At 38.9% G+C, this 21,638-nt stretch overlaps 1 protein-coding gene across 4 annotated transcripts in view; it reads right to left on the reverse strand.

Moving 5' to 3' along the window:
• Nucleotides 1–21,638, reverse strand: part of LOC133644812 (tyrosine-protein kinase RYK-like) — a 133,470-nt gene that overhangs the window by 80,741 nt on the left and 31,091 nt on the right. For 2 of the 4 annotated variants that reach the window (XM_062039559.1, XM_062039561.1), the window contains exons 2-7: nucleotides 13,772–13,893; nucleotides 13,602–13,701; nucleotides 9,558–9,689; nucleotides 9,407–9,478; nucleotides 9,020–9,161; nucleotides 4,414–4,514 (exon numbers count right to left, since the gene is read on the reverse strand). In XM_062039559.1, coding sequence (XP_061895543.1) covers nucleotides 4,414–4,514; nucleotides 9,020–9,161; nucleotides 9,407–9,478; nucleotides 9,558–9,689; nucleotides 13,602–13,701; nucleotides 13,772–13,893 — 669 coding nt within the window. The remainder of the gene's footprint in view (nucleotides 1–4,413; nucleotides 4,515–9,019; nucleotides 9,162–9,406; nucleotides 9,479–9,557; nucleotides 9,690–13,601; nucleotides 13,702–13,771; nucleotides 13,894–21,638) is intronic. The other 2 variants (XM_062039560.1, XM_062039562.1) reach the window with 1 other exon arrangement.

Here is a 21,638-nt window from a genome sequence, read left to right on the forward strand (position 1 = left end):
CACGAAAAAAAAGACAATTAAATTTTGAAACATTGTTTATCTTCAATTTCGACTCTTTAAAATTCAATCGAAAAAAAGGAGAGAAAAACTAGCTAATTCGAATCTTTTTGAAAAAATTTAAAAAAGAATTTATGGAACATCATTAGTAATTTTTCCTAATTAAGATTAATTTTAGAATTTTGATGACATGTTTTAAATAGGTTAAAATCCAATCTGCACTTTGTTAGAATATATAACAAATTGGACCAAGCTATATTTCTAACAAAGACAAATCGTTATTTCTTCTAGATTTTCCAGAACAAAAATTTTAAAAGAAATTCAAAAGACTTCGAAATAAGATTTAAATTTGATTCTACAGATTTTCTAGATTTGCCAGAATATTTTTTTTGCATTTTAATCATGATAAGTTTGAAGAAATATTTCACAAATATTCTTCGTAGAAAAAACAGAAGCTAAAATGAAGAATTAAATTAAAATTTATTTATTATTCTTTACAATTAAAAAAAAATAATTACTTGAACATTGATTTAAATTGTCAGGAAATAAGAGGAAGGAATTTAAAATGTAAAAAGGTATATGTGTTTAAAAATCCTAAAATCATTTTTAAGGTTGTATTTTTTCTCTAAAATTGTCTTTCTGAAAGTTATAAGAAGCAAAGTAAAAAAAATAATGAATTTATTTAAACAAGTGAAGACCAAGTCTTTAAAATATTTTCTTGGATTTTCAAATTCTATTTGAGTTTTGTCTCTCTTAGAATTAAAAATGTCGAGCACAGCGAGACCAGCTTGCTAGTAAATAAATAAAATTTAAAAAATAGAGGCAGCTCACGGGTAAGTGCTGCTATTTGAGTTATTTTTAGAACAGGCCCGCGGGCACCACGTTGGTGACCCCTGACTTAAATAGTCTTCATTGCGAAAACAAAGCCGGTGCGGGCAATAGAACTCAAAGGAAGGCGCGACGCTGCTACAGGAGAACACCAACAAAACAGGAAGGGTCACCAAATTAACAGCGCAAGACAGAAACTAAAGCACCACACACAGGAAACAACAACAAACTCAAAATAAGGCACGACAACCTGGTGGAGTTCCATTTTTTAACCTTTTCTGCTGGTGGTGTGCCTCCGGATTTTTTTTAATGAAAAAAAATGTGCCTTGGCTCAAAAAAGGTTGAAAAACACTGCTGTAATGAATCAACTGGAAATATGTGATGCATTACATTGTATCGTATGCACGTTCTAAATAAACTGAACTCATTTGTGGACCCCGCAGATGTAAAGACATGATGTGCCTCCAGTCTTTTATTCTCTAAATCCTTGTGAGTGTCAAAGGAAGTGAGGTGGAGGCGAGCAGTATAATGGTGATAATGGCTTAAATCTTTCAAAAATGATTTTTTTTTTAACAGTGTATAAATTCACTCTATCCCATTTTAAACATTATTTCTTGATCACTTGTATGTTTGACTCTCAACCAGGCCTGGGCAATTATTTTGACTCGGGGGCCACATTTAGAGAAAAAAAATGTGTCTGGGGGCCGGTATATCTATTGTTAGGAACACTAATACAAAACCTCACAATAATGTCTGATTGAATGCTAAAAACTTCATGACAGACCGCCTTAAAAAACGTAATGGAATTGTACATTTTTCTATGAAGGATAAAACACTGAATATTGACAAAATATGAACGTCACACCCCCTTTCGATCCACATATTTTACAATCAAGTGAAACGCAACAAAAATGCAACAAACAGTGAAATATGAATGCGAAGGGTACAAAATAAACCAACTTACAATCTGATACATCTGATATATCACTAAGCTAGGGATGATACTCGAAACCGGTTTTCCTGGTTGTTCGATAAGAAAAGAACCGAGTCCTCGGACTCGAATCCCTTTTTGAGAACCGGTACCCGTTATCGAGACCACTATAGTAAAGAAAAAGATTTGGTTCTTTATTCGAATCCCTCGGAACGAATCCCATCCCGACCAGAAATGCCCCTTGAGACATCACAAGAATTTACGTCACGTAGCTCAGTCATTAGGCGCAAATAGGGAAAGCAGGGAAAACAATGGAATAATAAAGTTAAAAACAAAAGGTATAATCCAATGAATAACTTTACTGAGAGATTTTAGCAGGGTAAAACACATGACGAGCACTTTTACGACCAACCGGAAACATAGCAACCAGGCTAGCAACGCACCTCCTTTACGGCAGCTGTCGCAACGTTCTTAAATCAACCGCAGCACATACATATATATACAACATATCTCCCTTTTTTAACTTTCGTTTTTCTTTCCTTGTAAACGGTACAAAATCACACTGTATATGTGTTGTCTGTCTAATTATAAATAATGCAGACGAGGCGTGTTGGCTTAGTTCTTGGCGTTTACTTTCACGGGTGACGACATGCAACAACACTTTTCGGGGCTACCGCGCATGCTCGTCACTCCCGTTGCATGCTGGGTAGTGTAGTTGTTATATTCCCTAGCTCACAACATCACATCTTTCCCCCTATAAAGAAAGATTTTAACTCAATAAAGTGTATTTCTTTTTTTAGCTTTAACTTTTCATTTTTTAGCATTGTAACCACATTTGCAAACAACTTTTCTCTTCATAGAATTTACTTTCAATAAAGAAATAAAGTGCAAAAATGTCAAAGCATCATAACAAACAGTTATGTCAAATAGCAGCAGAAGTGCACTTTTTGGAGAGCTGTATTATTTTCAGTTTTGTGCCCAAGGGACTGATTTTATTTAACACTATATTATTATTTATACACCTATAGTGATCACAGAGACAGGTTGTTTTTGTGTTACTGTATATATTTGTTTCTCTGAAAAATCCCACTTAATATACTTTGGGTAACAACAGTCAATATTTATTTATTATATTTTATTTTTTTAGGTGGGTAACAGTCAATATTTATTTATTTATTAGATTTTATTTTTTTTATTATATAATAAAAGTGAGCTTTTGTTAAACCAAATATTGTGTGTTTTTTTCCAAATACAACAACCTATCTGGACTCCATAAGAGAATCGATAAGGAATCGGTTCGATAAGAGGATTCGATAATAGGCTCGAACTCGATAATTCCTTATCAAACATCATCCCTATTTAAAGCTCACTTTCTGAAGTTATTACTCATCCACAAATCCTTCGAATTCTTCTTCTTCGGTGTGCTTCACTTGTTTTTTGACACCATCTGTGAAGTGGACGCGCATGCAGTCATAGATCAACAGGGACGGAGCTGCGTGAAAAAAGTCACCCGGTCTCTTCGCTCATCCTTTCTTCATCCATCCATCCCTTCGAGTTAGCTTTTATGATGACGCCGGCTGGAAAGTTCTCTTTTGGCAAGGTCTTCCTTTTGAATATCACCGTGGGTGGAAGTTTCTGGCCGTTAGCATGGCAAGCTAGAACCACAGTAGGACGACTTCTCATTCCCTGTGGTGCGAATATTCACCGTACGTGTTCCCGTTGTATCCACAGTGCGGTTCACGTGAATATCAAAAGTCAGTGGAACCTTGTACGCGTGTCTCTTAGTAGGGAGACATTTTGTGGTCTTTACAGAAACACACAAATGAAATGAAACGTAATATCCGCACGCTTCTTCTTCTACGGGGGCGGGTGCTCACCTTGGCGGTTGCTTACAGTAGAAGAAGAAGCGCTTCCTCTTCTATGGGGGCGGTTGCTTACCGTAGAAGAAGAAGCGCTTCCTCTCCTACGGGGAAAAAAGATGGCGGCTGTTTACCGTAGTTGCGAGACCTAAACTTTATGAAAATAAATACTAATATTAATCCATATATAAGGCGCACCGGGTTATTAGCCGCACTGTCAGCTTTTGAGAAAAATTTTGGTTTTTAGGTGCGGCTTTTGGTGCGGAAAATACGGTAACTAGTATATCATGCAAAAGCGCAGATTCCAACCATTGAAATACTTGTTATAGTTCAAGACTTACGGTCGTTAGAAAACATCACTGCACATCATAATGGCAGCTACACTTTACATCTTAAACATCTAAAAAAAATTATTTGGGAATGTCCGGCGGGCCAGATTGAAAAGCTTAACGGGCCGCATGTGGCCCCCGGGCCTTAATTTGCCCGGGTCTGCTCTAAACCTTTCAAAATAGGTCCAAATCTGCACTGATGCAGGTAAAAAAACAGCAGCCTAATGGGACTGTAGACCATCGCCTGTTAACCGACTTTTGCTAGTGTTTATTTAGGAGTTAGAATGCATTAAATTATTTTAAGGCATTTTAATTTTCCTGAGGGAACTCTCCTGAAGGAATCAATAAAGTACTATCTATCGATCTAAAAGACATAGGGATTGTGAATGATATACAAAAAGTGCAGTTCCCCTTCAAGCCAAGGCGGTCATGTTGTTTGGTGAGGTGTTGATAGAATGTAAACTCTTACTGGACACGGGGGCTGCATTGTTGGGAGTGTCGGCCCTCAGGTACTGCGTGGTCTGCGTGGATGGCTGAGAGAGTCTCTGAGAGCTTCCACTGTCGCTCACGCTGAAAGTGAAGAAACAGACATGTGTAACAGGAACTAGATGGAGCACCACCACCATCATCATCATCTCCCTCACTTGCTTGCGCCACTTTTGGCTTGAAGTTACCATAATTAGCATTAGCCAATATGCTAACACGTTTACGAGTGTCTGTGTTAGTATTATTAACTTGCAATGGCATTTTTTTTGTATTGTTTCACTTTCACAAATTCCTCAGTAAATTCACCAAAACGTCACCGTGGAATTATTGAGTCTGTTTAGCTGATTGGAGAGCTAGCTTGTGCAGCAAATGGGTCCATGACCATGACTTCTGTTTTGTTTTACTGCACCGTTTGTAAACAATTAGGTATGTAAATGAACATTTACAAAATGGTATTAACCCATTTCACAACATACACTACATTGCCAAAAGCTTGGATGATTCCTTAAAATTATCCAGTTCCATTTACACATTTAAAAAGCACTTTAAATCAAATCAAATCAACTTTATTTATAAAGCACATTTAAAATTTACCACAGGGGTAGCCAAAGTGCTGTACAATGGGCAGGTTAAAAATAATACGAGAACCGAGCAAACACAACACAACACAAACAGAACACGATAAACAATAAATAAATACAATATAAAAAACATAAAAACAGGTTCACAGCAGGTGTATTATGGGGCGCCATTGCAGGATGGATATCACTCAGTGTTAAAAGCCATGGAATAAAAGTATGTTTTTAAGAGAGATTTGAAAACAGGAAGAGAGGAGGCTTGTCTAACACTCAGAGGTAGGTCATTCCAGAGCTTGGGAGCAGCAGCAGCGAAAGCTCTGTCACCTCTAAGCTTCAGCCTTGTGTCCGGGACCGTCAGTAGCAGCTGATCGGCTGATCTTAGGGATCGGGTGGGGCAGTAAGGCTGAAGGAGGTCGGAGAGATATGTTGGCGCGAGGTTGTTTAGACATTTAAAAACAAATAAAAGGAGTTTAAAATTGATTCTGTAACGCACAGGGAGCCAGTGAAGGGACGCTAATATAGGGGTGATGTGCTCACGTCTGCGGGTCTGTGTTAACAGACGAGCAGCAGAGTTCTGCACGAGCTGCAGGCGGGCAAGGGAGGCCTGGCTAATGCCTACATACAGGGCATTGCAGTAGTCTAAACGAGTCGAGATAATGGCGTGGATTTATTTCTCGAGATTATGTCCTGATAGAAGCGGTTTCACTTTCGCTATTTGGCGTAATTGATAAAAGCTTTTTTGTACAACGCTGCTGATTTGTTTTTCGAATTTAAAATCTGAGTCGAACTTTACCCCCAGGTTTGTGACACAGTCGCTGAGATACGGGGTCAGAGTGCCGAGGTCAACGTTGGGGGAGGGGGAGCGACTTGGACCGAACAACATAACTTCTGTTTTGTCTTCATTTAGGCTCAGGAAGTTAGCTAAAAGCCAGGCTTTGATGTCGTGCAGGCAGTCAATAAGACGTTGAACCGTGTTATTTTGTGCCATGGGAAAATAAATCTGGCAATCATCGGCATAAAAATGAAATGCAATATCGTACTTCCTAAAAATAGAACCAAGGGGGAGAAGGTAAAGCGCAAATAAGATTGGGGCAAGGATTGAGCCCTGGGGAACCCCATGTGGTAAAGGAGCTGTGGAAGACATAAAACTGTCTATTTTTACACAAAAACTCCTGTCAGTTAGGTACGACCGGAACCAGTTGAGGACCAATGTCTTGAAAAAATATATCACTCTTGAATCAACACTGTAGTTAATACTATGATCAATGTTAATTAAAAACTAAATGTGAGATATAAATAATAATGGAAGTATAATTGTTTGTATATAGTATATAATTGGTGCAAAGGTTTAACACGTGTACAAGGATATTTCACCTGTCTTTACTGTGTATATAATTTAACTGTGTTTATGTTGCGTATAATGTGTATTTATAATATGTTGTACAAAGGACATTTCATAATTTTCGGAAGTTCATCTTGTACCCAGGCATGTGATTTGACCACAATGAAAAAGACTGAAAACATTTCCGGGGGTCTGGGGGACGAAGGCCCCCAGCCAGGTCCAGGCTGGGCTCCTGGTTTTTCACCAATTTAACATGCTAAAATTAACAAAGACAGCACCATTTGAATAAAATATTTTAGTGTTTAAAGACATGAAAACATCATTAATAGAACATACATAACCCAATTATCCTAATGAATCACTGTATATGGTTCAGTCCCAACAGTATTTAGTCACTAATATTTACATCTTGTGTTCATTTCACATCCACATTGATCAGTGTTATTATCTACAGTTTATTTACAGTATTACCACATTACTTCAGTTCATGTAATGTAAACATTTCATTCTTTTCGCCAAAATAGGATATACATTTATGAAAATAATTAAACGTGTTTAGTATTGTTTACTCATATTTGAAAATAGGAAATAATAATGTGAGGACACTGACATATTTCATGAAACAAGTGTGAAAATATTTACCTTCAAGATTGTTACACCACTGACAATAGTTTCAAGAGACTACATAAGAACTTAATATTACAAAATAGTATTATATGCTAATTTATTTCAAATAAATTGTTAACTGGAATCAATAATGCGACTCTTTGAATTTCTGTAATTTCATAATATATTTTCACGTGGCTTTTTATTTTTAGAAAAACCCATTTATATTTCGCTAAGCAATAATTGGTTAATATTTAAAACAAACATGCGTATTTCACAAGCAAATATTTTTTAGCTTACCTCATTATTAACAACCCTGTCTGCAAGTGAAGTGGGTTGTTTGAGTGGATCTTTCCTCTCCATGTCTACGGCAGTTGTCGATGTAAACAAAGGATGAAGTCCGTAAGGTTTGCTCACTTTCGGTTGACATCCAAAAGTACCAGCTAGTGAAAAGTTGTTTTTCCTTGCTTCAAGTTGTTTCATATGTTTTTGGCGTTTCGCATGTACTTCCAAAGCCTTGAAACCTCGTGATCCATAGTCAATATTATCATGACACCACGTGCACAAAACCTTTCCGAGACGATCGATTTTCCGAATAAAATCACCGAACAAAGTCGTAACTTTCTTCTTCCCAACAGTATCAGTGATTTCCCTTTCCATCCAGTCCCATCGGAACTTATTTCTGACATGTTTATCAATTTATTTTATTTGTAAAGCGTCCTTTCTCTCGAGAACCGACATTGTTTACATATGGAAAATGGCCGTAATAACCATTATGAATGATGACGTTATTAACGTCATCATTCATAACAGATGTCCTGATTGGTCACAAGGAACATATCGACCAATCAACTACGGCGTAATATAAACTACCGTAATTTCCGGACTATAAGCCGCTACTTTTCCCCCTCGTTCTGGTCCCTGCGGCTTATACAACGGTGCGGCTTATATACGGCCTGTTCTTCTCCGACACCGACGAAGAGGATTTCGGTGGTTTTAGTACGCAGGAGGAAGACGATGACACAATGATTAAAGACTGACTTTTCATATACCGGTAGGCTGGTTATTTTGATAACGTACAGGCGAGCACTTTGTATTACTTTGCACCGTTATATAATTTGTACTCTGCACGAATGCTGTTCGCCATGTCAAAGATGTGAAAGTTTGATTGAATGATTGAAAGATTTATTGTTAATAAATGGGATGCTTTGCGTTCCCAAACAGTCATCTCTGTCCCGACAATCCCCTCCGTGGTAGCAGGAACCCCTATATACTACGCTAATTACACATCAAAACCCTGCGGCTTATAGTCGGGTGCGGCTTATATATGGAGCAATCTGTATTTTCCCCTAAATTTAGCTGGTACGGCTTATAGTCAGGTGCGGCTTATAGTCCGGAAATTACGGTACGTCTCGAATCTTGATTTAGGGTCGGAAAAAAAACGGAAAAACGGGAGATAATTTATTTTTTTCCCCCCGAGATTAAAAAAGACGGAATTACGACTTTAGACGGAAAAATCACATGCCTGTACTTATTTTGGTTCTTTGTTGTTGCTATTTTTGTATTAAAACATCTTATTATTTGATCATGTTGTACTGCATTTTAATATTTTGTTTTGTGATTGTGTGATGTTTTTTGTCTGGACCCCAGGAAGAATAGTCTCCACTGCGGTGTAGACTAACGGGGATCCTTAATAAACTAAACTAAACTGCATATTTCAGTTTTATTATAAAAAACTAAGTTGTCTTGACAGAAAAGGCATAAAACCTTTTTGTTTTGTTTTTATTTTATATCAACCTAAAGTTGATATACTGTAGAGATTTACTTTAAGTGTTAAATAAATAAAAAAATTTGACTTGTTTTTAACATTTTAATGACTTAGACCCTTTATGGTCCCCGGGAGCCCTAAAGGTAAAAAAAAAAAAAAAATCCATATATTTTGTTATGATTTGAAAATGAAAACTATCAAAATGGCCCCCGCAGGCTTTAATTTTTCCGTGTGCGGCCCTCAGTGGAAAAAGTTTGGACACCCCTGATTTAGTGTAAACCAGCTTGAAACCAACCTGTCCTCCATCTCCACTCTCTTCATGCTGTGCAGGTGCAGGATGGCCAGGATGATGGCCACCAGGAAGATGACGATGCAGCACACGCTGACACTGATGTAGAACACCTGAGTGGAGGTGGTGGGCGCGGTCACGCCATCTGCTGGTAGAGGGGGGAGAAGAAGAAAAAAAAGGTACGTGACAAAGCAGGAGCACTTGATGGAGGCCAAGTGGACCGGGGGCGCCACTTCGGAGCTGGCTCTTTTCTCCACAGTGCAGTGAAAGCTTACAGTGCCTGAGACAAAGCACCACTGCTGGCCATGGCAGTGGGCGCACAAAAGGAGGAGTCAATACAACTCTGCAGGGCTCTGGTAAAAAAAAAACATGGCCACACGTGACCATACTCACAGTCAGGCTGCTGGAGGGTGGGGAGGCTGTGGTTGTTGAAAGGGAATGGAACTTTGGGGTCGGAATCTATTCCTGTCCACAAAGAAAGGAGCGTTTGCATCAGACCTTTTGTTCAATCAATGACACTCTTTTTTTTTGTGCAGCGCTTTACTTTTGTAGCACATTTTCCTCCTCTTGAAGTTGAGCACTGTGTAGTTGTTGGCCTGGATGCTCAGATTGAGCTGCAGCGTCACCACCGCCTCGCCGTCAATCTTGCCGGAGCAGAAAAGGTCCACTCGAAAAACTGGAAGGAACAGAAGACAGAGTTGAGTGATGCTCTCCCCTGACTACAATCAGAGATTGTCCACATAACCCAAATCCAAAGCAGCTTTTACTTTGTCCAGCAATAGGACCGAAACCATTAGTCAACAATAACATTTGTCGCCGACAAATACCGTATTTTTCGGATTATAAATTGCAGTTTTTTTCATAGTTTGGCCGGAGGTGCGACTTATACTCTGGAGCGATTTACACTACCATTCAAAAGTTTGGGGTCACATTGAAATGTCCTTATTTTTGAAGGAAAAGCACTGTACTTTTCAATGAAGATAACTTTAAACTAGCCTTAACTTTAAAGAAATACACTCTATACATTGCTAATGTGGTAAATGACTATTCTAGCTGCAAATGTCTGGTTTTTGGTGCAATATCTACATAGGTGTATAGGGGCCCATTTCCAGCAACTATCACTCCAGTGTTCTAATGGTACAATGTGTTTGCTCATTGGCTCAGAAGGCTAATTGATGATTAGAAAACCCTTGTGCAATCATGTTCACACATCTGAAAACAGTTTAGCTCGTTACAGAAGCTACAAAACTGACCTTCCGTTGAGCAGATTGAGTTTCTGGAGCATCACATTTGTGGGGTCAATTAAACACTCATGCGCAGGGTGAGTGGAGTGTGTGGATGTTGGAACGCTTCAAATCAGATGAGAAATGTGGAATATGCAGTAGATTGTTTATTTCCCGTTCATTGTCAATGGGGAGAAAATTACCGGAAATTCTGGAAAACTGTGAATTTAGGGAAAGGGACCAAATGCTTTGCGTTCGACATATGAAGAGAGAAATGTGGGTGGATGGTTGAAAGGTCGGAATTGGGTAAAAAAAAATTGCGCAACATTTGGAGAATTATATAACTATGAATGCATCCATTCATGGAAATGGGAATTTCTTAGAAATTTGGGATTGGGGGGGAAATAGGATTTTTTTTTAAATATTGATACTAGCACAATTGTCCTAGATGATATGAATGAGTTGGTGTTGGAATTTTTGGAATCGGTTGGTGTGGTAACTAGGGATGTCCGATAATGGCTTTTTGCCGATATCCGATATTGTCCAACTCTTTAATTACCGATACCGATATCAACCGATATATACAGTCATGGAATTAACACATTATTATGCCTAATTTGGACAACCGGGTATGGTGAAGATAAGGTACTTTTTTAAAAAATGAATCAAATAAAATAAGATAAATAAATTAAAAACATTTTCTTGAATAAAAAAGAAAGTAAAACAATATAAAAACAGTTACATAGAAACTAGTAATAATGAAAATTTGTAAAATTAACTGTTAAAGGTTAGTATTATTAGTGGACCAGCAGCACGCACAATCATGTGTGCTTACGGACTGTATCCCTTGCAGACTGTATTGATATATATTGATATATAATGTAGGAAGCAGAATATTAATAACAGAAAGAAACAACCCTTTTGTGTGAATGAGTGTAAATGGGGGAGGGAGGTTTTTTGGGTTGGTGCACTAATTGTAAGTGTATCTTGTGTTTTTTATGTGGATTTAATAAAAAAATAAAAAATAAATAAAAACATTTAAAAAAAACGATACTGATAATAAAAAAAACGATACCGATAAATTCCGATATTACATTTTAACGCATTTATCGGCATCTCTAGTGGTAACAGTTGTTTGAATTTAAATGGGTATTTCGAAATTCCTGGAATTTCGGGAAAACTGGGAATTTGTACAAAAAGAGAAATGGTAGTTTCGTTGTCCCAATTAAAAATTAATGTTTTGAAGGTGGAATGGCTAAAAACGGCAGAAAAATGTGGACTGTGAACATTTTCCAGGAAGAGGTGAAAAGAGGGCTTTTATTACGCTTTATTGGTTTTAGGTTTTGTACTTGTAAACAAACAAAAAAACATTACCGAAATACATCAAAATGCCAAATCAGTCGATCTCTAATTTAAAGTCCTGAGAGCCCTCAGCAGTAACTTCTGTAATGATACAGTGTTTCCCATAAACTGCCAAGATACCTGTGGCGGTGGGGGCGTGGCTATGGGCGTGGTCACCATGACATCATCGAGTAATTTGCATAATTTACTACAATGATTTGATTTTCTCTAAAAAGGCTCAAAAAATGTATACTTACTAATTAATAATTACAGTTTTGTTTTAAACGTCCATCCATCCATCCATTTTACAATATAATTACAACACTTTATGTACATATTTATACACAGATTTGAACAATAAGTTATTCACAGAAATATATTTATTAATTGTGGTTCTTACAAAAAATATATCTTATAAAATATAAAAGCTAAAACGTCTCAAAAGTTCTGCCCCTTTAACTAGTGCATACTAAATAATTTAACTTTAGCCTACTATTACAGCCATATTATTTACCAGCAACATAAAGTGAAACAGAGGCAGAGGTGTCCTGCCACAGTCAGTAACAAATAAACAGAAAACAGTAGTGGTGGTAGATAGACACAGAGCTTCATCAAACATCTGATCCACTGAACAAAGAGCTCCAAAAATCTTGAACTTTAGACTGCCATCAGTTTTACTCCCTACACTTAACCATGTGTTTCCTACTGCCTGCAGACTTTGCACCCTTTGTTATATACCGTATTTCCTTGAATAGCCGCAGGGGCGCTAATTAATTTAAAACCTCTTCTCACTCCTGCGGTTACCAAAACCATGCGGAATGAGCAAGCATGCTCTAATTATTTTAAAACCTCTTCTCACTCCGGCGCATACCTTATCATTAAAAACACATTTAATAAAAAAAAACGTTATTATGATCTTACCTTTACTTGTAGATGGGTCCATGTGCAGCTGCTTCTGATCAAAGGCAGTCTTTCTCATCTTTCTTCAATTTTAAAAGTCTCTGGAGATATTCCTTTAATTATTACCTCCTGCTTCGATTGAAAGTCCAGTTTAGAAAACGGTTTTATTTTAGATATGTAATCCTCCATGTTAAAAGTGCAAGCAAACAATTGCTGCATGCTTGCTGTTTGTTGTCTTCTTCTGCAGTACCTGTCTCCTGCAGTACTGGTAGTCGCAAGAAGGATCACTAGCGCCCTCTACCACCTGGAGGCGGGAGTCATTTAATGACTCATATTTGACCCGGCGGAAGTGCCAAGCATGCGCTAATTATTTTGCGAAACGAGTTTGACCCGGCTGTAATTCTAGGCAGGCGAATACTATATTCCCGGCGCCAATTCAAGGAAATACGGTACACATGTTGTGTTTCTAATATAAATACATTTAATAAAGTCAAATACAAATAAGGCAACAAGAGAAGTATCCTACACTTCCCTTTTGTAAAGTAAATGTGAACAGCCAATATGGGCATCTACATCAACTATATGATTTGCCTGAGAAGCTGGAGAGTACCAAAAAAAAAAAAAAAAAAAAAAAAATTTTTTTTTTTTTTTTTAATTTTTAATTTTTTAATTATTTTTTTTAAATTATTTGTGGCGGACGTAATTCTTTCGTGGCGGGCCGCCACAAATAAATGAATGTGTGGGAAACCCTGGTGTATGATATGATGTGTTTGTGTAAAAAAGGTATGATACAAGATGTTTTCCTACAGCATGAGGTGCTACAAACTTGCTTCACTGCTGTTTCGTAATGCAAAATGTTCCTCGTCAACAGCACCTTCCACGTTCTTGTTTATTTGCACCTTCCCTGCTGTGTAAACGCCAGTGTCCAGGTGGGAGACGTGATTTCAGGCAAGAAGAATGCGTGCAGGGATTATGTTGCCACAATTGCGCAAAAAGCAACTCCAAAACATTCCTAATCCGGTCTAATTGACACCGAAAGGCGAGGATTTACGGACATCATTTTTGAGAGGGTGAAACAAAGTGGAAGCATGTGATCCCGCCAAGACAGAAGACATTTGACAAACCGGAGGGAACGCGGGGCACCTCCCCTTGGCTGGTGATGTTGCTCCGTGGAAGGTTCATGGCAACAGGGTTCTCTACGAGGAAACCTAGTTGGTAGTCCACCTGTAAGACGAGAGAAGGTCGTGGGGTAACTGGCCAACGGTGTGCTGTCTAAGTGGTTCCAGGGACTGACCTTGGACTTGGAGTGCCACGTGAAGTGAAGGCTGTTGGTCTCACTGGGGTCCGGCAGAGTGAAGGACAGCGCGTAATGATTGACAACGTCGTCCCGGACGTAGTAAAGCTCTGCGTCCAGGCCTGCATGGGAGGAACACATCAAATTAGACCTCACTTTCTGTTTGTGTTGTTGTTGAGTGTCGGTGCTGTCTAGAGCTTGGCAGAGTAATACTCTGCCATACCAGTAGGTGGCAGCCGGTGGCTCATTTCTTTGTAGATGTCAGAAATTCCGGGAGGCATCGTGCAGGTAAAAAGGTGTCTAATGCTTAAACCAAAAATGAACAAAAGCTGAGTGCCCCTAAGAAAAGGCATTGAAGCTATGCAAAACGAAACTAAAACTGAACTGGCTACAAAGTAAACAAAAGCAGAATGCTGGACGACAGCAAAGACTTACTGCGGAGCAAAGACAGCGTACACAAAGTACATCCGAACATGACATGTCAATCAACAATGTCCCCACAAAGAAGGATAAAAACAACTGAAATATTCTTGATCGCTAAAACAAAGTAGATGCGGGAAATATCGCTCAAAAGGAAGACATGAAACTGCTACAGGAAAATACCAAAAAAGAGAAAAAGCCCCCAAAATAGGAGCGCAAGACAAGAACTAAAACACTACACAGGAAAACAGCAAAAAACTCCAAATAAGTCCTGGCGTGATCTGACAGGTGATGACAGTACACGTACTTTGAGACAAGAGCTATAGTAATGCATGCTTGGTTATGCTTTAAAGCAGTGGTCTCTCAGTGGGGTGTATTTAAAAAAAAAAAAAAAAAAAAAAAAAAAAAAAAAAAAAAAAAAAAAAAAGGATTTAAAAAATTTTTTTTTTACATAAATACAATCATGTGTGGTTACGGACTATATCCCTGCAGACTGTATTGATCTATATTGATATATAATGTATATATTGTGTTTTTTATGTTGATTTCATTTAAAAAATAAAAAATAAAAAAATATATATATATTTTTTTAATTTCTTGTGCGGCCCGGTACCAATCGGTCCACGGCCCGGTGGTTGGGGACCACTGCTTTAAGGCATGGGTGTCAAATTCTGGCCGTGTAATTTCATTTGGCCCTTGAGGCAATATCAAATTAACATTAGAGCTGGCCCGCCGGTATTATACAGCGGCGGTGCCGCTGTAACACCACATTTACCGCTAATACTCATACTTGCCAACCCTCCCAATTTTCAGCGCCCCTCTCGAAAATCTCCCGGGGCAACCATTGTCCCGAATTTCTCCCGATTTCCACCCGGACAACAATATTGGGGGCGTTCCTTAAAGGCACTGCCTTTAGCGTCCTCTACAACCTGTCGTCACGTCTGCTTTCCCTCCATACAAACAGCGTGCCGGCCCCTGTCACATGATATATGCGGCTTCTACACACACATAAGTGAATGCAATGCATACTTGATCAACAGCCATACAGGTCACACTGAGGGTAGCCAAAAGTAAAATGTATGACTTTTTAAAACGCCGCTGTACGGAGTGGTACACGGACGTCGGGAGAAGTACAGAGCGCCAATAAACCTTAAAGGCACTGCCTTTTGCATGCCGGCCCAATCACATAATACCTATGGCTTTTCACACACAAGTGAATGCAAAGCATACTTGGTCAACAGCCATACAGGTCACACTGAGGGTAGCCGTATAAACAACTTTAACACTGTTACAAATATGCGCCACACTGTGAAACCACACCAAACAAGAATGACAAATACATTTCGGGAGAACATCCGCACCGTAACACAACAAACACAACAGAACAAATACCCAGAACCCCTTGCAGTACTAACTCTTCCGGGACGCTACAATATACACCCCCCACCCGCTACTCCCAACCCCGCCCACCTGAGCCCCGACATTAATGAACTAGCATCCCAGAAAAGATGGCAGGTATCTGGCTTGGGCACATCAAATTAGATCAGTGTGTTGCAAACTAAACAGTAAAAAGGCCTGAATGGTTGGTTTATTCATTATTTAATTTTCAAATGTATTAGCCTGTGGAAAAAGTTAATGTCAATATTTACCTCAGAAGGCTGCAAATAGAAAAGAGGCATTCATGCATTCATCCATTTTCTACCGCTTATTCCCTTCGGGGTCGCTGGAGCCTATCTCAGCTACAATCTGGCGGAAGGCGGGGTACACCCTGGACAAGTCGCCACCTCATCCCAATTTTTTATTTATTTAATATACCATTGATGTTTTTTCGTTTGTTTTTTGAAAGTTGATTTTGCACTATTAAATTATATAAGCGTTGCTTGTTCCATATTCAGTGATAACGCAAATCAGTTTAGCAAACTGAGCAATAATTAACGTTTTATTCATGCACTTTCTCTTGCTACTTCAAGGCTTGAATGTTTGATTCATTCATTATTGTTATTTTATTTTCAAATTTATTATTAGCCTGTGGAAAAAGTTTATTTCGATATTTACCTCAGAAGGCTGCAAATAGAAAAGACGCATTCCATTTTTATTTAAAGGCCTACTGAAATGAATTTTTTTTATTTAAACGGGAATAGCAGATCCATTCTATGTGTCATACTTGATCATTTCGCGATATTGCCATATTTTTGCTAAAAGGATTTAGTAGAGAAAATCGACAATAAAGTTCGCAACTTTTGCTCGCTGATAAAAAAAAGCCTTGCCTGTACCGGAAGTAGCGTGACGTCACAGGAGCTAGTATTCCTCACAATTCCCCATTGTTTACAATGGAGCGAGAGATTCGGAGCGACAAAGCGACGATTACCCCATTAATTTGAGCGAGGATGAAAGATTCGTAGATGAGGAACGTTACAGTGCATGACTAGAGAGGCAGTGATGGACGTATCTTTTTTCGCTCTGACCGTAACTTAGGTACAAGCTGGCTCATTGGATTCCACACTCTCTCCTTTTTCTATTGTGGATCACGGATTTGTATTTTAAACCACCTCGGATACTATATCCTCTTGAAAATGAGTCGAGAACGCGAAATGGACATTTAAAGTGACTTTTATCTCCACGACAATACATCGGTGACACACTTAGCAACTGAGCTAACGTGATAGCATCGTTCTCAAATGAAGATAGAAACAAAATAAATAAACCCCTGACTGGAAGGATAGACAGAAGATCAACAATACTATTAAACAACGAACATGTAACTACACGGTTAAAAATTCTCAGCCTGGTAAGGCTTAACAATGCTGTTGCTAACGATGCTAAGGCTAATTTAGCAACTTAGCAACCGGACCTCACAGAACTATGATAAAAAACATTAGCGCTCCACCTACGCCAGCCAGCCCTCATCTTCCCATCAACAACCGTGCTCACCTGCGTTCCAGCGTTCGACGGCGCGACGAAGGACTTCATCCGTGGGTTTGGCGGCAAGCATCGGCTAGGCGTAGTAAGTAGACCTTGTTGTGTTGCTGTAAGTATTGTACTTAGCCGCTAATACACCGATCGATCCCACCTACAACGTTCTTCTTTGCAGTCTCCATTGTTCATTAAACAAATTGCAAAAGATTCACCAACACAGATGTCCAGAATACTGTGGAATTTTGTCGAAGAAAACAAGAGGTTTCTGTATCGGGTTCGACGGGGTCCAACCACTTCCGTGGATTTTGTGACGTCACGCGCATAAATCATATCCAAAGGAGTTTTTCAACCGGAAGTGTGGCAGGAATTTTAAAAATGTCACTTTATAAGTTAACCCGGCCGTATTGGCATGTGTTGCAATGTTAAGATTTCATCATTGATATATAAACTATCAGACTGCGTGGTCAGTAGTAGTGGCTTTCAGTAGGCCTTTAAATTGTATTTGATATGCCATTGATATTTTTGAATAATTATTATTATTATTATGTGAAACTCGATTTTGCATGTCACTATAAAGTTATATAAGCCTTGCTTGTTCAATATTCAATACAAAACTTGTTTGGGTCCCTATTAAAAGGTTCATTTGTTCAACCTTGGCCCGCGGCTTTGTTCAGTTTTACATTTTGGCCCACTCTGTATTTGAGTTTGACACCCCTGTTTTAAAGTCATATCCAACAATTGCGACAACGACTTTTTACTGTTAACTGAGTTTCGTTTTTTTTAATGATTTCTGCTGGTGGTGGGCCTCCGGATTTTTTCAACGCAAAAAATGTGCCTTGGCTCAAAAAAGGTTGAAAAACACTGCTTTAGGGGAATAACAAGCACGTGTTTAAAATTCAACCCCACATTAGTAGGAAAAAATGGCCACTATCAAGCAAATGTCTTTGCAAAGACACAGGTGAGACTTGGCAACTAACTGTCCATCAGCCATTTGTCTAACGACTATACCATTTTGAGAATATCTGTAAAATGTGCATACTAGCCTGTATGTCTTCCACAGCATTTTGACCACAAATGTCATTGACAGCCATGTTGACGCCATGCAGTGTATGTACTCTTGTGGCTTTTTCCACCTGACTGCAAGTCAAACAAGATATACTGAGGTCTGGCAAGACAAGTCTCTGGACCAAACTGTACCTCGGGGGTGTTCAATTCCTTTCCACTGCCAGTTAGAAAAAAAACAGCCGCACCAGCAGACCCTCCCCGCCCCCATCCCGACTTAAATGAGAGAGATGGACGAACCACATCTGTTAGTACTTGAAAACTCTCAAGTGAAGAACTTCAAAACATTCACAATGAGACAACCTCCAAAATGAGACTGCAATTTTCCATGCAGGAAACAGCAGAAGGGGAAGGGGTTGAGAGGACGGGAGTAGAATTCCTGCTGAAATAAGTCACTGTGTCACACTGACATAAGAGTTTTATAGCCAGGCTGAGTTCATTTTGCTCAGGAGCCTTTTTCCTCATCAGAAAAGTCAGGGAAAGAAATCCTCGGCAGACTCCGAGTATCTCGTTTAGAGGGAGGCAAAGAATGTGCGGCAGGATCCCCCAACAGCCTCGGGCTCTCAGAAGGTTTCACATTGACTCAATTAAAAACATCTCAGGCATTTGCCAGCTCCAGAGCAGATGGGCCTCGTCTAAACTGGTGCCCACACGAAGCCCAAGGAGGGTGGTTCTGACCTACAGGGTTGGTTTTACCCTGAACTTGGTAAGCCTGGAGAGTAGATCAAAGAACGCGACATGTACTTATTTTTATCACGTTTCAATGACTCCTGAAGGGTCTTTAAGCAGAAGTTTGGCATTCATCTATGTTCCTACCACATTGTAAAACCAACACGCCTCTCCGCAGTCGGTTAACATTCGAAAATGGAATATAATGCCGGAAGTTACTCAAACAGGGACTTTGATGATGGGGTTGATGGCTCCATTCTAAGCTAGTCGATGACTACAGTAGTAGGGTTGAGTATCGAGTATCGATTGGAACCGGGACTAACTTTCCGATTCTCCCGGAATCGTTCAAAAGTTTAAATTTCGATTCCTATTTTCGATACCTAGTCCGCCGACCGGAAAAAAATATGTCCGCCGAACCGGAAGAAGAAGCCGCTGAACACCAACGAAGGAGCGCCCACCGCCGGAAGTGTTAGCATAGCCGAGCGAGTCAGTCAAGCTCAAGCATGGATAGCGGGCGTCGGCGGTCGAAAGTGTGGCTTTACGTTACAAAAAAAAATGAAATAACCGCGAAATAACAGAGCTCCATGTCCATCAAGAAACGAGTGGAGAGAGAGCTGCAGATGTACCAGGACGTTCCACCGATACTTATGTCTGACGACCCTGCTGCATGGTGGTGGTCCGGTGGAACCAACAAAAGACTTATCCTTTGCTGTCAGATCTAGCTTTCTCCTATTTATGCGTTCAAGCTTCTTCCACACCCAGCGAACGTGTATTTTCCACAGCAGGAGACACTATCTGTCCAGAACGCTCACGCGTCCTGCCTGAGAAGGCGGATATGGTCATTTTCCTAAACAAGAACTGTCTCTGATTTTATACTGTACCTGCTGCTAATCTGGACTGGGTTTTGCAAGTTGTTTCTTATTGTTTATTTGCTTTTCTGCACCAGGTTAGCCCATCAGTGGGAGCGCGGTAACATTTTTAAGTACCTGCAGCATCATACACTTGTGTGTGTAAATGTGTTTTCATGAGGTTTCCTGCAGCATCATACACTTATGTGTAAATGTGTTTTCATGAGGTTTCGTGCAGCATCATACACTTATGTGTAAATGTGTTTTCATGAGGTTTCCTGCAGCATCATACACTTATGTGTAAATGTGTTTTCATGAGGTTTCGTGCAGCATCATACACTTGTGTGTGTAAATGTGTTTTCATGAGGTTTCCTGCAGCATCATACACTTATGTGTAAATGTGTTTTCATGAGGTTTCGTGCAGCATCATACACTTATGTGTAAATGTGTTTTCATGAGGTTTTCAAAAATAAAGCTCTCTTGAGGAAAGTGTACCCCTGGGAAAATGTATTCATAATTTATAATATTTATATTCAAGTTCATAGATTTGATATTTATATTCTAGTTGAAAACAGCCCTGTGAGGAATTTATAGTAAAGTTCATAAAAAGTTAATAGAATTAAAATTGATGGAGAATGTCAGACTATTTCATTCAGAAAGACTGTAGGTTAGCTAGCTCATTTAAAATATCCTAAACTTTTTTTTTTTGACCCTGCCTCTTAAAAGAATCGGAATCGAGAATCGTCAGGAATCGGAATCGAAACAAAGAATCGGAATTGTTCTAATTCAAACGATACCCAACCCTATACAGTAGTTGATTATTAAAATAGTCGTTAGTTGCAGCCCTAATAGTGATACATGCTGTCATTGGGGTATTAATTACCTGTATATACTGTGTATATTTCTGTCCATATCGCATAGCACTACCTTTAACTGATTAGTTTCCTTTTCAAGAAGACATAATACGTTATAGTGCCCAGGAGGCCCATCGAACAATTTAATTGGATACAGAGATCGACCGATATGTTTTTTAGGAAACGGCGGACCAGTAGCGACATAATGTTTTATGCGGCGCTAATGTTGTGCTTAATTTAGCAGCAAAAAACCTCAGGGGCTTCCACAAACACCTTTGTTACATGTGTATAGCAGTAGCATCAACGTTTGCATTTCAAAGTATGGGAAAATTGGTAAAAATATGGGATTTTTCTACATTCCAATAACTTGCCGTATACTCAATTGTATACAATTTTTCATACAGTTAATGGATTTGTTACATTGTAAGGTTTCTTTGGGACGAACCCTGAAATATTGTTTGGTTGAAGGTTATTTGGAACAGGTACAAAGTTTCAATATGATGCACCACATGTTTTCATTTCTCTTTACAACATATCCGAAAAGGAGTAGGAAAAAGCAACATTTATTTAAACCCGAGCCTTTTTCACATCATAGCAATTAATAACACACGTGTTCACTTTCTGTTCTCAAATTGTAACACAATTTACGTCAACAATTTATAAATATGGCAAACATTTAAATAAAACTAATAATGGCATCAGAGCACAGCTTAGTAGAAAGGAGCACTGGTTATTACTACTAACTTACTCTCTAATTATCAATTTATTTGTGTTAATACTAAATATGGTAACACTTTAGTATGGGGAACATATTCACTATTAATTAGTTGCTTATTAAAGTAACAAAGGCTTAATTTAGAGTTAATTGGACACTCGAGGAACATCAGGGTTAGGGTTACTAATAAGCAATAATTCTGAGGTTGAGGGAAGACTGTTAGTTAATGGCTTACTGGTTGTATAATAAGGCCATGCAGAATAAGGCATTAATAAGTACTTAATAATGACTAATTAAGAGCCAATATGTTACTAATTTGCACGTTAATAAGCAACTAATTAAGGGTGAATATGTGTTCCCCATACTAAAGTGTTACCCTAAAT

This window comes from Entelurus aequoreus, linkage group LG27 (assembly GCF_033978785.1).
Source record: "Entelurus aequoreus isolate RoL-2023_Sb linkage group LG27, RoL_Eaeq_v1.1, whole genome shotgun sequence".
Classification (NCBI taxonomy): domain Eukaryota; kingdom Metazoa; phylum Chordata; class Actinopteri; order Syngnathiformes; family Syngnathidae; genus Entelurus; species Entelurus aequoreus.